At 45.7% G+C, this 17,693-nt stretch overlaps 1 protein-coding gene across 10 annotated transcripts in view; it reads right to left on the bottom strand.

Moving 5' to 3' along the window:
- The window catches only part of LOC137532986 (deubiquitinase DESI2-like), a 248,478-nt gene that overhangs the window by 13,752 nt on the left and 217,033 nt on the right, over positions 1–17,693 (bottom strand). For all 10 annotated transcript variants that reach the window (XM_068254074.1, XM_068254077.1, XM_068254073.1 and 7 more), the window contains one exon: positions 3,963–4,056. In XM_068254074.1, the coding sequence (XP_068110175.1) occupies positions 3,963–4,056 (94 nt within the window). The remainder of the gene's footprint in view (positions 1–3,962; positions 4,057–17,693) is intronic.

Raw genomic sequence — 17,693 nt, forward strand, 5'->3', positions numbered from 1 at the left:
ATGCAGCATGGGTGATCTTTCTTGCTGATATAAAACTGAATAATTACAAACATCAAGAAGGCAAATTTAGTATAGGTTTGTGTTTGTTCCGTAGGTCTTGGAGGATTTTTTGAAATCTTTTCTGGTCCCTTTAAGCCCATTTTATCCTAGTGGCTCTGGATCACCATGAGATGTCTGGGTACTCTGTAATGCCAGCTGCGTCTCTGAGTGTTTGATAATCTCACTTCCCCCGCTTAGTTAGTTTTGCAGTATATGTGTTCTATGACACCTCCTACAGTTCATGAAACGTTAAGATACCAACAAAGGTGGAAACACTAGAGCTTGATTTATGAGATAACTCTGTTCACAGTGAAAACTTGTCTCAAAACATTAATAAAGTAAACCTGAGACAGAGGGAACAAGTTTTATTTTAGTTAGCTGGGGCTTCTTCCAGGCATACATGTATTATTGCCGCCTGGTCACTTTGTCGCAGTGTGACCCGAATGACGGCTCTCCCTGCTGCTGTTCAAATTCAGGGCAGCATTAATTTACTATTCCTCCTCCGAGTCATAGCTACTCAGGGAAAAGGTAACTCTGGGTCCGTCAATCGTCGGCACCCGAATTACACTGCTGCACGGCCCTAATCATAAAAACATTATGCTAAGTACAAAAAGTTAGTCCAGGCACTGTCCCTTTAAGGCTTTAATTCATAATGCTGTCATGTCCAAGATACAAGACAACTTCATATACACAACTTTGGCAAGATATTTCTGACCTGCATTGTTGAGTGGCAAGGGTGGGTGAGGGAGACAGTGACCAGGGGATGTAGGACGGCACAACAGCCGTTTCGTGCCGGTGTGGCGCTTGCTCGCGTGTTCTGAAGTCTTTAAGTCTTCAGAGCACGTGAGCAAGCGCCACACCGGTGCGAAACGGCTGTTGTGCCGTCCTACATCCCCTGGTCACTGTCTCCCTCAGCCACCCTTGCCACCCGACGATGCAGGTCAGAAATATCTTGCCAAAGTTGTGTATATGAAGTTGTCTTGTATCTTGGACATGACAGCATTATGAATTAAAGCCTTAAAGGGACAGTGCCTGGACTAACTTCTTGTACTTAGCAATTTCACGTGTTTTTCTGCAATTTGACCGGCTGCACACCCCTGAGCTGATGAATCCGTCTTCATATAAGTGACCTGGGGTGGAGTTATCCACAATATATGTGCGGACTGGGCCCTTCATCTCCTCCTACCGGGTACTGAGTAAATCCCTCTTAAGTGTACTATAATACCATTATGTCTATGGCCGCACCCAGGTCCGGGGCAGTGCTGAGAAGAGCGCACACCGAAATGACCTGCGTCGCCTTCCAGCCCCCCGTACACTTACTGGTCCCTCGGTTTCCTCCCGATTTGCTCACTTGTGCCACTGTACTCCTTTAAAAGCTTGTGACTGGGCTCAGGCTACTATACATACATGTGTGCATCCTCAATTGCGCTTCCGTTTTCTGTTCTTATCCTCTATATTATTCTTATCCACTATTCTGCACATGTGCAGTTCATAAAGGCTTAGGCGAGCAACTAGAGCAATCTTTTGGAGGGGCACAGCGGCACAACAGAGTGGATTGGAAGGAAACTGAAACACCTGTAAGGCTACAGGGGTCTGGGAAAAGCCCCAGGTAACTAAAATAGAACGTGTTCCCCCCCAGTTTCAGATTTACTTGAAGAGGAACTTCAGCCTAAACAAACATACTGTCATTAAGTTACATTTGTTATGTTAATTAAAATAGATAGGTGATATAATCTCTTACCCACCCTGTTTTAAAAGAACAGGCAATTGTTTGTGATTTCATGGGGGCAGCCATCTTTTTGGTTGAAAGGAGGTGATAGGGAGCATAAGACACAGTTTCAACTGTCCTGTGTACCGATCACCCATCCCAGCTGTGCACGCTAGGCAACTAGAACAACAACATCAGAAATCCCATCATGCTTTGCACAGCATCAGGGGAAAAATGCCCGAGCAGTTTTCTTTGATGGGGTGGAGCTTAGCTTCTGTGCAGCTAAAAATGAGGCTTGGGTAAGAAAAGCAAAGTCCTGATGCTGTGAAACTGTTAAGGTGCATACACACGTCGGATTTTTCCAAACGACCGGCCGTTTGGACGTCAAATCGGGCGTGTGTACAAACGGCTGATAAGACTGGTATTGGCGGAACTGTCAAATCCAGTGTTATCAGCTGAGCGACTGTTTGTACACACGCCCGATTTGACGTCCAAACGACCGGTCGTTCAGACGTCCAAACGGCCGGTCGTTTGGAAAAATCCAACGTGTGTGTGTACCTTTAAAGAAACACCAAGCCTTTTCGGTGCTGCTGAGTAGACTTTTAGCCTGGAGGTTCACATTATGGTCATGTTCTTTGGTGGCTTAAAACTTAAAATATTGATTGACCCTTTGATATAAATTGTCCCATTACTTCTAATCAACACTAGGTAAAGGTCTGTAAATTGACAGCATTGTCTCGCACACAGCTGAGCTGAGCTGGATTCAGAGGTCCGATACTAACACAACCAGCCCTGCGATGTGACCTGTGTTCCTAGAGATTGTTAAAATAGTTATTTTGATAATCATTTGATATTTGAAATACATGGATGTACCTAGAATAAAATCCTGAGTTATATTGTTCCATTTATTCAGAATTGGCAAATAATTTTACTTTGAGTCGAATTTACAGAGGAACATGTTTTTTCACATCTAATACTTCTATAGATATGGCGTTACAGATTCGGGACAGATAAAAATGGCGTACAGCGCCGCGGGAATGGAAATGGCGCCGCATATACTTACATTATATAACGCTATTTAGCGTTATAAGTGTTAACAAATGTCGCATGCAGGGTGACTTACACTATAACGCTAAATAGCGTTATTACTGTTAAAAATGCAGGGGGGATAGTGTTAGGCAGCAGGGGTCGGAGGGGTAGAGTGTTAGGCAGGGGGACACTGGGCAGCAGGGGTGGAGGGAGTAGGATTAGGCGGAGGAAGAATGTGTGCATATGCATACATTACCTTGTCCCGGCAGGTGATCTCACTTCCTCAGTTAGTTTGCTGTATCCAGCCAATCACCATGTGGCTTCAGTCCCCGCAGGGGGAATGGCTGAATGCAGGAATACAGGAAACTAACTAGGAAGTGAAGGAGTGTAGAGAAGGAGCGATCGGGACAAGGTAATGTATGCCTATGCACACATCCTCCCTCCACCTAATCCTACTCCCTCCAGTGTCCCACTGCCTAACACTAGCCCCCTGCATTTTTTAATGGCGCACCGTTCCGCCAATAAATGTATCATACAATGCTATTTACCGTTTTAATGTATTTACATTAAAACAGTAAATAGCATTTTATGATACATTTATTGGCGGAACGGTGCACCATTTTTCACCCTGCGCCATTTTTAACTGGACCCTTACAGATTACCCAGCAAACTCATGGTGAACCAGAACTCCTAGGAGTGTGTAAGGGTGCTTCAAGTCCTACCTCATAGAGTCACATTAATCCATGCCATGCACTGATGAGGATCAACCAATCTGAAACAGTCTGTATGCATGTTGGATTACTGTGGCTCCGTACAGTTAACAAGCTGACACATCATTGCATTCCACCGGTTCTGGAGGTATGGTTAGCTTCCAGTGACAACAAAGGATGATTTGCATATACAGCAGTGATGCATCGTGGGAGACATCATATGCTCTCTCCAATCTAAATAATTGCAAATACCTTCTGTTTTAAGAAGGCAAACTTTTGTTTTATATTCTGCATATGGAGATTTCCCTTACAAGGCAACTTTTTATGTTTACTCGTTGTGTAATCATTTTGGTCTGCATGTATTTGCATATTCATTACTGTATTATTATTTTCTATTCTTTTTTTAAGGATCTGATGCTAATGTATAGCACTGTATCCTGTCTGACAGACTTAGACATATAAATGGATGAAATTACTTGAATTTAAATGTTTCTCCAAGTTCCACTGCACTGCCGGGTGTAATTTCAAAAATGCCACTGAAAGGATAGGGGTGTCCTCCATAAGCAAACTCTAAAAACAAAAGACAAAGACATAAAAGAGAGTCATACAAGTGGATATGAAGACATATATACCATACATACAATAAATAGGTTAACTTAAAGAGACACTGAAGCGAAAAAAAAATGATGCTATTATTTGTATGTGTAGTACAGCTAAGAAATAAAACATTAAGATCAGATATATCAGTCTAATTGTTTCCAGTACAGGAAGAGTTAAGAAACTCTAGTTGTTATCTCTATAAAAAAGCCATAAGCTCTATGACTTTCAAAGTTGTGAAGAGGGCTGTTTTCTGACTTTTATTATCTCAACTGAAAGTAAACAAATGTCTTTTTCTCTGGCAGAGGAGAGGTCATTACTTCACAGACTGCTCTGAAAGAATCATTTTGAATGCTGAGTGTTGTGTAATCTGCACATATTATAGAATGATGCAATGTTAGAAAAAACACTGTATACCTGAAAATAAAAATACGAGAATATTTTCTTTGCTGCTAATCTTCTAGTAATTATTCATAGTACACAACCAATTCACTATATCATATATTCTTTTTTGTGTAACCATTTACCTTTTTTTTTTTCTGGACCTGATTCAATTCAAAGAGCAAAAAAAAAACCTTGCTTTGTTCAAGTAATCTATTGGCCCTGCACTGCACACAATGTACCAGCTGATTCAGTTTTGATGCCTATGCAACCTGTCACAGGAGCCCTAGGGGCTGACCGCACTTAGCCTTCTAAACGGTGCCAGCGCACGGATCGTGCGAACTCTGGTCGCAGTCAATGCGCAGGAACCGTTAAGAATTAGCCGCAGACAACTCAGAAGGGAGCCTGTGAGACACGGGTAATTACAACGTCACCCACTGGTTCAGAGTAAACTGCCACCACCGCGGTTACCATGGGACCGTGGAGCCCACTAACTGACTGACTAGTCCTGCGAATAAAACGGTTAAACACACGGTATTCTGTCTAGCCAACAACAAACAAACAGTAGCGTATCTTCAGAGACCCGGGATCAGTTCTGTGTGTGCTGATAAGCAGGGTAGCGGACAGTGAATGACTTGGAGAAAGTCGTTTATTCACGCAATATAAATAATTAATATATACAGACAATTATTAAAATCAACAATTATTAAAACAGTAATAGCCAGTATAAAAAATAAAAGAAGGGAGAAAACTACTTAGTTCCTGGAAAGATGTCCTTTTTGTGGGAAAAACAGAGTTCTGGGTTTCAATCAAGGTTCAGAGTTCAGACCAGGTGGATGCCAGCATATCCTCAAGCTGGCACCGATGAGTTCAAGATGTTTCAGGGTGGAGGACACTGAGTTTGGCTCCTCTGCCATTCTTATGCCCCTGATTCAGTAGGAGGGAGTGAGGGTGGGGCCACACACCCCCTTAGAACATGAGATGAGTCCTCCCCTTGTCCTGGAGACCAGAAATCATGCCTTAACCATATATGGGCTCTATCTCACAGAACCGTACAGGTCAGGGCAGATTTACTAATATTTTCAGGTCGGTCTCGATTTACCCAGCGCCCTGATACCAGACATGAGGGGTGGGACTCCTGTGGTATCATCAGGGCACTTTCAAACTGCCTAACTGGCAGTCCTTACCTCAGAATGTTCTGAAACTTCCTCAGAACCAGCATCGGGACTCATGCTACACTTCCCCCACGTTTGGCGAAGCTGCCATCTCAGGAACCCCAGAAATATGACAGATCTGGGAAGTTATGGATTATGCTATGAGTTCAGGTTTATTTAGGATGTGTTCTAGCTGCTAACAGCTGACTTCCCTTTGATCTTTACCAGAGAGCAAGGTGTCAAGACCTTCCGAGGATTCGTAGCCTGCCTGGCTGCACCTAGGCATCCTGATCACCCTTTGGTTAATTAACATCTACATGAGATCAGCTAGGTGTCACCTGGTTCCCAGAACAGAAAGGGGAATTGTGCCTTCCACAGGAATATGTCCAAGCTAATTAACACCTCACCCCAGGCTTTCACTCAGCTAAGACAGATCCCCCAGCTGTTCCTAGGCAGAGGGATACTACACATCAAATCTTGGTTCTATTGATCTGAAGCGCAATCGATGCAGGGAATCGAGTGCGATCGTTCTTTTCTTCACGGGCGGTTCCAGGACGCGCCTGCGGCCCCGCAACCGTCCGTGACACAACCTTATTCACCACACACGATAATAAAATCAGCCCATTTAGGTGTATTAGTGGGCGATGTCTATTCATTTTACAAGCTTTCTTCAGTAACACTTAGTGCCTAAGTTACTTTAATATAGTTATTGTTTTGTTTTTTGTTTATTTTTTACATTTGAATAAATATTATAGAAACAAAAACATCATGGGTGCTCCCCTAGCCTTTTTAAATATCTTTTTCCCCATAGAAGCCAATTTTGTCCACAATGGCTGAGCCAGAGAGCATGGGACTCTGCTGCTTGATCAGTACCAGCCAACATGGTTCTTAAAGTGAACCTCCAGACTAAAAATCTACTCAGCAGAACTGAAAAGGCTTAGTGTTTCTTTAACAGTTTCACAGCATCAGAACTTTGTTTATATTATAGTAGTCTCATTTTTAGCTGCATTTTTAGCTAAGCTCCGCCCCATCAAAGAAAACTGCCCGGGCTTTTTTCCCCTGATGCTGTGCAAAGCATGATGGGATTTCCTAGGTTGCTGTTAACGTTGCTTAGCAACTGGGAGGGGTGATCAGGACACAGGACAGTTGGAACTGTGTCTCATGCTCCCTGTCACCTTCATTCAACCAAAAAGATGGCTGTCCCCATTAAATCACAAACCTTTGCCTGTTCTTTTAAAACAGGGTGGGTAGTAACATAACTATTGTATCTTAATGACAGTATGTTTGTTTAGGGTGAAATTCCTCGTTAAGGGGGCAGAAATCCCTGCCCACCTTTCCCCCCAGGGGGACACTACTGTGCAATGTCAAGAATAATGTTAAGTACACATGATGCAATTTTCGGACTGATTTACTGATATATTGACTATTTCCAACATGTCTGATCTGATTTCCGATCAATTTACTGAAATGTCATCTCATATTTAAAAGCGCTTAATTGTCCACATGAGTATTTTAGGCAAAGGAACTGCACATAAATCTTATTGTCCAAATGAATGCGCTGCAACTTGGTTGGCCACCAATCAAAATCACAGAGGAATAGTATCAAGCGCAAATCACCATATACATATCAGTTCATATCATACCGCGTGCATGTTCTATTATAGGTCCATATCATGGGGTATTCATCTGCCCTCCACCAGGACACCCTTCGGGGAACAAACTCACCAGATATGAATTGCCACCGTTAGGTTGGCCCACTGTGCTCTATCACCGGGATCCACCGTGTCATCAGGGTCCCGGTTGCTTATATCCCCTTGTATGCAGTTAGTATATACTTTTAGGCTCAGTTCCCACTGGTTGCAAAAACGTACCTGTTGGGTACGTTTTTGAAAGCTCCACTCAGCACAGAAAGTGGATCTAAGTGTTAAACATAGGACCCACTTTCACTGGAATGAAATGGAAGGCACTGCACTTTCTGTGCTGAGTGGAGCTTTCAAAAATGTACCCAACGGGTACGTTTCTGCAACAAGTGGGATCCTACAGGTATATACTAACTGCATACAAGGGGATATAAGCAACCGGGACCCTGATGACTCGGAGGATCCCGGTGGGCCAACCTAACGGTAGCAGTTCATATCTGGTGAGTTTCCCCCCCCGAAGGGTGCCCTGGTGGAGGGAAGATGAATACCCCATGATGTGGACCTATAATAGAGCATGCCAGCTGTAGGATATGAACAGATATGTATATGGTGATTTGCGCTTGATACTATTTCTCTGTAATTTACTGAAATTAATTGTGGAAATCAGATTGGACATGTTGGAACTAGTCAATCTGACAATACATTTGTCAGAAAATTGCATTGTGAGTACCTAGCATCAGGGTCTCATCTCCACCTGTATTGCCAAGGAGAAAATGTGGTAATAGTATAAATGGGACTACCGGTATGGTGAAATCTGAAAGCCCCCTTTAATAAAGAGGGACCTAAAACATCCACTCTCTCCCAGGGAAATTATTAAGGGTACATTTGTTTTTTTTTTCATTACATTCACAAGGTTACAAGGAAGAAATCTTTATTGATGTCCCCTGCCAAGCCTTAAAAACTGCTACGACTGTAAGCCTTAAAGAGGAACTCCAGTGAAAATAATGTAATACAAAAGTGCTTAATTTTTACAATTATGTATAAATTTAGTCAGTGTTTGCCCATTGTTAAAGCTTTCCTCGCCCTGATTTACATTCTGACATTTATCACATGATGACATTTTTACCGCTGGCAAGTGATGTCACTGGAAGGAGATGCTGCTTGCTTTTTTGGCAGTTGGAAACAGCTGCTATTTCCCACAATGCAACAAGGCTCCCACAGTGTGATGTCAGGACCTCAGAGCTGTGAGGCGCTGACATTACATGTGGGAGGGGTTTCAACACAAAATCAGCCATACAGAGCCCCCTGATGATTTGTTTGAGAAAAGGAATAGATTTCTCATGGGAAAAGGGGTATCAGCTACTGATTGGGAACTCAGGTGTGATAAACCACAGTTAAGTTATTTTTTAACAAGGGGGGCAATTTCTTTTTCACACAGGGCCATGTAGATTTGGAGGATTTTTTTCTCACTAAATAATAAAAACCATCATTTAAAACTGCATTTTGTGTTCAATTATGTTATCTTTGACTAATAGTTAACGGTTTTTGATGAGCAGAAACATTTAAGTGTGACAAACATGCAAAAGAATAAGAAATCAGGAAGGGGGCAAATAGTTTTTCACACCACTGTATGTAGTTTTCAGAGCTTCCCATGCATTGCCAGCCATAAGTACTAAGACTGTAGATAACTAATTCCCACAGTGGTGCTTTTCTGGCAACAACTCTGCACTTTAATTGGAATCCCTTTTTGAGAACACTATGCAATCGGTTATAGTGTGCTGTGGTATACCGAAGCAAAATTTTTCTAAAGAATTAACATTAGAGATTGTGAAATGTACATCATGCTACCAATGGCCATTATTGCTTTTGTTATTTCCATTTTAGAAAGTGTGTATCTGCCCAGTGGCGGACACAGCCAGCAGTGGACCCCTGTGCAAAATACCAATTGTGGGCCCCTGACAGGCAGTTAAAAGTGGGTGTGGCCATAACTAAATTGGGTGTGGTTACACATTGCATATATTTACCAATACAATCTATGGCAACCTTCCCTGAGGCCCAGAAATATTTCTTGATGCATACATGTAACATCTGCATTATACTGGTTACTGAACAAAAGCAAAACTTAACCCCAATCCTGCATCAAGACAGAGCATGAAATGGCAGGCTCTGTCTTTTATACTTGAAAACACACGTGAGGTGAGAGGAATATGGAGGCTGACATATTTATTGACTTTTAAACAATGCACATTGCCTGGCTGTCCTGCTGATTTTCTGCCTCTAATACATTTAGCCATAGACCCTGAACAAGCATGCAAATCAGATGTTTCTGACTGCAGTGTTGAGCTGACTGGAGCAAATTCAAATTACTCTAGTAATGGCTAGCCAAAGATAGTGCAGTCTGCAGTGGCAGTGTGCAATCTAGATTACCTGGCTGGAACTTACTACAGAGGATGAGTAAGCTAGAAGGCAGGAGGTGCAGTGAGAAGACAGGACAGTGGATTGTAAACAGGGGTGGCTTCCAAGATGTTTTTTTTTGCGGGTGCTATGCAAGTGCTAGATCCACTGCAGGGGTAGCTGACCAGCGACGCGCGTAGCACGCTGCGGCAAAAAATTGGCTTGTCTGTAGTAACGATCAGTGATGTATCTGAAGAACAGAACAAGCTCTGATCAGTACAATAGTCAGTATTTTATTCAAAAGTGTGATCACACGTGATTGGGTGCACAGTAATATACAGGAGCACTGGAGAGTGATAGCCCTGAGTGATGGGGCTATCACTCCCAAAGAGTAGTTGTACAGGCGTAGTCGGTAACAGATCGGTCAGTCAGAAGTACAGAATTGTCAGGCAAGAATCGGAATGAGTATACAGGCAGTAGTCAGCAACAGATCAGATAGGCAAAGGTACAGAATCGTAAGGTTAAATCGGAGTGAGTGTTCAGGCAGTGGTCAGCAATAGAGGTGTAGCGAACGGTTCGCCGGCGAACGGTTCCAGGCGAACATTGGTGGTTCGCGTTCGTCTACGCCAGGCGAACTTTTACGGAAGTTCGATTCGCCCCATAATGCACTATGAGGGTCAACTTTGACCCTCTGCATCACAGTCAGCAGGCACATTGTAGCCATTCAGGCTACAGTAAGCCCTGGAGCCCCACCCCCCCTTATAAAAGGCAGGCTCCGGCGGCCATTACACTCACTCGTGTGTCTGCTAGTGAGAGGAAAGGGACAGCTGCTGCAGACTTGTTCTTCTAGGGACAGATTAGTTAGGTTCTTGGCTGCTTAGTTTGCTCCTTGGCTGATTGTTATTGCTTTATAGCACCCTAGCTTTTGTCAGAGCTCATCCTGTACTTTTTTTTTTACTGTGTGTCAAACTGACACTTTTGTTGCATGCACAGCCTTGCTAATTGATAGTGTGTGTGTGCCACTGCCAGCAGCCCAGCACATTCAGTGACTGACTGCCTGTGTGTGTGACAGGGAGCTGCACATTGTACTACCCGGTACTGCATATACCCCCAGTACCTGTTGTGTTTACTTAACCCACCTGATCACTGCACATAACTACCTGTAGTGTTGAGTGAACCCAGCTCACTGCATCCTACTACTACCTGTTGTGTTTACTTAACCCACCTCATCACTGCACATAACTACCTGTAGTGTTGAGTGAACCCAGCTCACTGCATCCTACTACTACCTGTTGTGTTTACTTAACCCACTTCATTACTGCACATAACTACCTGTAGTGTTGAGTGAACCCAGCTCACTGCATACACCTACCGGTAATACCTGTTGTGTTTACTTAACCCACCTCATCACTGCACATAACTACCTGTAGTGTTGAGTGAACCCAGCTCACTGCATCCTACTACTACCTGTTGTGTTTACTTAACCCACCTCATCACTGCACATAACTACCTGTAGTGTTGAGTGAACCCAGCTCACTGCATATACCTACTAGTACTACCTGTTGTGTTGAGTGAACCCAGCTCACTGCATCCTACTACTACCTGTTGTGTTTACTTAACCCACCTTATCACTGCACATAACTACCTGTAGTGTTGCATGAACCCAGCTCACTGCATATACCTACTACTACCTGTTGTGTTGAGTGAACCCAGCTCACTGCATCCTACTACTACCTGTTGTGTTTACTTAACCCACCTCATCACTGCACATAACTACCTGTAGTGTTGAGTGAACCCAGCTCACTGCACATACCTACTACTACCTGTTGTGTTGAGTGAACCCAGCTCACTGCATCCTACTACTACCTGTTGTGTTTACTTTACCCACCTCATCACTGCACATAACTACCTGTAGTGTTGAGTGAACCCAGCTCACTGCATATACCTACTACCTGTTGTGTTTACTTAACCCACCTCATCACTGCACATAACTACCTGTAGTGTTGAGTAAACCCAGCTCACTGCATCCTACTACTACCTGTTGTGTTTACTTAACCCACCTCATCACTGCACATAACTACCTGTAGTGTTGAGTGAACCCAGCTCACTGCATCCTACTACTAGTACTACCTGTTGTGTTGAGTAAACCCAGCTCACTGCATCCTACTACTACCTGTTGTGTTTACTTAACCCACCTCATCACTGCACATAACTACCTGTAGTGTTGCGTGAACCCAGCTCACTGCATATACCTACTACTACCTGTTGTGTTGAGTGAACCCAGCTCACTGCATCCTACTACTACCTGTTGTGTTTACTTAACCCACCTCATCACTGCACATAACTACCTGTAGTGTTGAGTGAACCCAGCTCACTGCATATACCTACTACTACCTGTTGAGTTGAGTGAACCCAGCTCACTGCATCCTACTACTACCTGTTGTGTTTACTTAACCCACCTCATCACTGCACATAACTACCTGTAGTGTTGCGTGAACCCAGCTCACTGCATATACCTACTACTACCTGTTGTGTTGAGTGAACCCAGCTCACTGCATCCTACTACTACCTGTTGTGTTTACTTAACCCACCTCATCACTGCACATAACTACCTGTAGTGTTGAGTGAACCCAGCTCACTGCATATACCTACTACCTGTTGTGTTAAGTGAACCCACCTCACCGCATCCTAGTACCTTTACTGTTCAGTGAACCCAGCTCACTGCATCCTACTACTTGTTGTGTTGAGTGAACCCACCTCACTGCATCCTAGTACCTTTACTGTTCAGTGAACCCAGCTCACTGCATATACCTAGCATCCCCCCGAGATGGACAAAATGGACAAACAAGGTAGAGGAAGAGGTAGAGGCAGACCCAGAGGAAGGCCACCAGGCACCGGCGGGTCTGTGCGAGGTGGTGTTGCTGTGATTTCGTGCGGACCTGCCCCAAAATACAGTGTTTAGAAGAAGGCACGTGCCATCACTTCCCAAAATCGTGAGGAGGTGATTGAGTATTTAACACAGAACACCTCATCTCCCGCAGCCACCAGCGCTACAACAAGCACCACATCCGCTGCATTTGACACTTCACAGGAGTTATTTGGTGGTGGTGGTGGTGGTGAAATCACCGATTCACAGCCACTACTGCAACAACAAGAAGAAGGCGCAGGTACACCACCTCCTACGTCTGAGTTAGGTGGCGATAGTATGGACGCAACGTGTGTGGAGGGGGCTGATGAAACACCTGAAGTTGGTGCAGTTGAGGAGGTGTCTGAGGAAAGTGCAGCTGGCCAGGAGGATTATGATGACGATTATACGGATACCACATATGTTCCCGGTAGAGGAGATGACCAGGGGGACAGTTCAGAGGAGGAGTCAGAGAGGACTAGGAGGAGACGACTCCATGATAGAAGCAGAGGAAGCTCGTCCTCAGAAACAGCTGGGGGCAGTGTCCGGCGCCATGTATCGCCAGCTCTGGCCAAACAGCCAACATGCCCTTCAATGTCAGCTGCTGATGCCACCGTAGCACCATCAGCCCAGGGGGGCTCAGCGGTTTGGAAATTTTTTAACGTGTGTGTCTCATATCGGAGCAAAGCCATCTAGTGTCTCTGCCAGCAAAAATTGAGCCGTGGAAAGGCCAACTGTCACGTAGGGACAAGTGCTTTACGAAGGCACCTGGAGAGAAGGCACAAACAGCTATGGCAAGAACACCTGAGGAAAAGCAGCACCCCTCAAAAGACAAGCCCCGGAGAGCAACCGCGGCAGCCGTCACAGGGGGCTTCTGCTGCTCCACGTTCCCATGGTATTGTTCGTGGCTGGGGGGAGGAAGAATGGCTACACTTAAACAATTTCAAAATACAACCATCTAAACTTTCAAACAATTTAAAAATACAACCATGTAAACTTTCAAACAATTTAAAAATACAATTATCTAAACTTTCAAACTATTTAAAAATACAACCATCTATCATTTTCAAACAATGTAACAAAAGGGCAAAAAAACTTGCCCTCCGTAAAACATTCTTGGCAAATGCTTTCGACTTGGTTTGTCTTCCGCTGGCTCAAGGGTCCATCTGACCACAGATGCCTGGTCTGCAAAGCACGGTCAGGGCAGCTACAGCATGGGTCTCAGCAGGCTCCCACTTCGGAATCCAACCTTCATTCCCCGCGGTGACAATGGCAGACTTGCCCTCCATAACGGATTCCCGTTAAAGGATTTAAAGTTAATTCATTTCAAATACACAGCAGGGCCTCGAAAGATCGCCTCCTGTATTGTTATTTTTGGTCACTGCCTCGGGGCGGGCGTGCATGCCCTCCTTGGATGTGTAGTGGTAGCCGTTTCTCAGGCTCCACACCGGATTCCATCCCTCATTCCCCGGCCATTACACGGGGTCACAAATGGCAGACTTGCCCGCCTCCATATGATTCTCGTGAAAGGAATGTGGTGTCATCTTTGCCCGCCATAACTGGTTCTCGTTCAAGGATTTAAAGTACATTCATTTCAAATACACAGCAGGGCCTTGAAAGTCCGCCTCCTGTATTGTTATTTTTGGTCACTACCTCGGGGCGGGCGGGCGTGCATGCCTGCCCGCTGCCCTCCTTGGATGTGTAGTGGTAGCCGTTGCTCAGGCTCCACACCGGATTCAAAACCCTCATTCCCCGGCCATTACCCGGGGTCACAATGGCAGACTTGCCCGCCTCCACAGGATTCTCATTGTAGCGGTACTGAACAAGTACACAGCAAGTAGAAAATGTAATTTAAAAACAAAACGTAAGCTTTTTAACAATGCCATGGAAAGTTGAGAAGGAAGTCACACATTACCTGACATCACTGAGTGAGGAAGAGCAATCTCGCCATGTTGCGCAGTAGTCCAGCATGGCCGTCACTACACAAACAGCTGTTTGTGGTGCGTTACACAGTGAGTTTGGTGTGTCAGTGTGAAGCAGTACTCTAATTACACTCCCTGATTGATGTATACACATGCAAGATGTTTTAAAGCACGTTAGGCCTGCAATTTAGCATTCAATGTGATGTCTGCCCTTAAAACGCTGCTTTGCGTCACATCCAGATTTTTCCCCAGGACTTTTGGCATGTATCCCACTCCGCCATGCCCCCGTCCAGGTGTTAGACCCCTTGAAACATCTTTTCCATCACTTTTGTGGCCAGCATAATTTTTTCTATTTTTCAAAGTTCGCCTCCTCATTGAAGTCTATTGCGGTTCGCAAACTTTTCCGCGAACCGAACCTTCCGCGGAAGTTCGCGAACCCGGTTCGCGAACCGAAAATCGGAGGTTCGCGACATCTCTAGTCAGCAACAGATCAGATTGGCAGAGGTACAGAATCGTAAGGCAGAGAGTAATCAGAAGTTCAGGCAAAAGGTCATACACAGTAATAAACAATACAATAGTAATAATCCTAAACTAAGTGTGAATCCCCGGGGTCCTGCCGGTTCAAGCACACACGGATCTGACTAAGGTCTGAGAGCTTTCACTGCGAAGTTTCAGCAACAGACGAAGAGCAAATGACAAGCACATCCTAATATACAGACGGCAATTCAAACAGCGCCACCCAGAAAGCCTAAACAATCAGGAGGCTTGAAAGACCGGCTGTTGTCAGCTGACCTCCAGGTCAGCTGACATCTCTTCAGCCCATAAAGATGCTGGCGCTCCGCGCACGCGCGAGCCAGCCGCCCTCTATGTGCCACTGATAGACCGGATCTCCCAGAGACCGTCGGGAGGCCCGGGGATGCCACAGCGTTGACTACCGTGACGTCAGGCGCGGAAGCGGCGGTCGCGCTGCTATCCGCATTTCCTAACATCTGTGCACTGGAAAGTGGGCGCGGTAATGATGGGTCATGAACAGGGCCAAATGTTCATGAACTTAGCAGCAGTTAGTAATTCATTGACAGTGGACATCAACAGGAAACTTTGAATGAATAGGTAGGTAGCCTGGTGGGAGGGTGGGTGGGCTAATAGGTAGGTAGCCTGGTGGGAGGGAAGGAGGGTGGGTGGGTTAATAGGTAGGTAGCCTGGTGGGAGGGAGAGTGGGTGGGCTAATAGGTAGGTAGCCTGGTGGGAGGGAGGGTGTGTGGGCTAATAGGTAGGTAGCCTGGAGGGAGGGAGGGAGGGAGGGAGGGAGGGTGGGCTAATAGGTAGGTAGCCGGGAGGGAGGGAGGGAGGGAGGGTGGACTAATAGGTAGGTAGCCCGGTGGAAGGGAGGGTGGGCTAATAGGTAGGTAGCCTGGTGGGAGGGAGAATGGGCTAATTGGTAGGTAGCCTGGTGGGAGGGAGGGTGGGCTAAAAGGTAGGTAGCTGGTGGGTTAATAGGTAGCTAGCCTGGTAGGAGGGAGGGAGGGTGGGCTAATAGGTAGGTAGCCTGGTGGGAGGGAGGGTGGGCTAATAGGTAGGTAGCCTGGTGGGAGGGAGGGTGGGCTAATAGGTAGGTAGCCTGGTGGGAGGGAGGGTGGGCTAATAGGTAGGTAGCCTGGTGGGTAGGTAGCTAGCCTGGTGGGAAGGTAGCTGGTGGGCTAATAGGTAGCTAGCCTGGTGGGGGGTCCAACTCCTATACTCCCTCCCGGTATGCGCGGCGGATGAGCGGCAGTCGGCAGGTATAGGAAGGCTCCAGCAGTTCCAGCAGGCACTAGAGGCTCAGCCACCTGGTCCACGCTCTCTCCTCTCCTCTGTATGCCACTCGCTACTTCCTGGTATAGTGCGAGCTGCATACAAAGGAGAGGAGAAAGCGTCGACCATGCGGCTGAACCTCTACCGCCTGCTGGAACCGCCGGAGCCTTCCTATATCTGCCGCTCTTCCGCCGCATGAGGGGGGCCCCCGAGGTGAGGGAGGGAGGATAGGAGTCGGGCCCCCAAAGAAAAAAAAATCAGCAATACTTAATGGGCCCTTGAAACAACGGAACTTCAGAGGCCCCCGTGCGCTTGCACGGCCCTATGTCCTCCAGTGCATCTGCCTGTGATCTTTCTGTGGCTGTACACCAGTGAAGCAGGAAGTAAGGAATCCAGGGAAGACAATCATGTACAGCGGGGGCATCATCTGATTACAGCTGGTGGAGACAGATGGAAGACTCTGAGCGCATCGCTGGATAGGTAAAAGCATGCCTTGAAGATGGCAGTGTAGTTAGTTTAGCTAGTAGTGTAGTTAATGTACAGTGTAGCTATAAGTGTAGCTGAGAGTGTAGTTAGTGTAGCTGGGAGTGTAGTTGGTGTAGCTGGGAGTGTAGTTGGTGTAGCTGGGAGTGTAGTGAGTGAAGCTGAAAGTGTAGTTGCTGTAGCTGTGAGTGTAGTTAGTATAGCTGAGAGTGTAGTGAGTGTAGCTGAGAGTGTAACTGGAAGTGTAGTTAGTATACTGTAGTTTGAAAGTTTACTGGGTGTAGTGAGTAGTGTAAAGAGTATAACTGGGAGTGTAGTTAGTGTAACTGTGAGTGTAGTGAAAGTAGTTGGGAGTGTAGTGAGTGTAGCTGGGTGTGATTTGCCTGTAGCTGATGGGGCAGCAGGGGTTAGTGTAGCTGGGAAGGGGGAGCAGTAGGGGTTAGGGTAGCTGGGCATTGTAGCTTAGTTGCAGGTTGAATCACTAAACATACCACATTCAAGCAGCACAGTTTGATACAAGTGAGCGCACGCTATGCGTCATCCTGTCTGCGTAGCATGCGCTCTTAACTCATGCACAATCCTTGTCACGTGATGTGATGGTAACACGATCGCGATACTTCAATAGCGTGGCCGCTACTACATGAATTAATGTAGTAGTAGCGGGCGCTCTAGTGAATTATCCCCGCCACAGAAAGGATCCCATGTAAGTTAAGAGCGTGCGCTTTTCTGACAGGACCACACGTAGCGTGCACTTGCTTGTATTATGCCGCACTGCTTGAGCCTGGTACGTTTAGGGAATCAACCTGGTAGAGACAGTTTAAAAGAAAAGGTCCATAAGAAGTCCCTGTACCATAGACACACCAGGTTTAGGATTTTTCTCTCTGATTTTTGCCTTTTAAACCTAGGTACGTCTTATAGTCTGGCGCGTCTTATAGCCCGA

This window comes from Hyperolius riggenbachi, chromosome 9 (genome assembly GCF_040937935.1).
Source record: "Hyperolius riggenbachi isolate aHypRig1 chromosome 9, aHypRig1.pri, whole genome shotgun sequence".
Lineage (NCBI taxonomy): Eukaryota > Metazoa > Chordata > Amphibia > Anura > Hyperoliidae > Hyperolius > Hyperolius riggenbachi.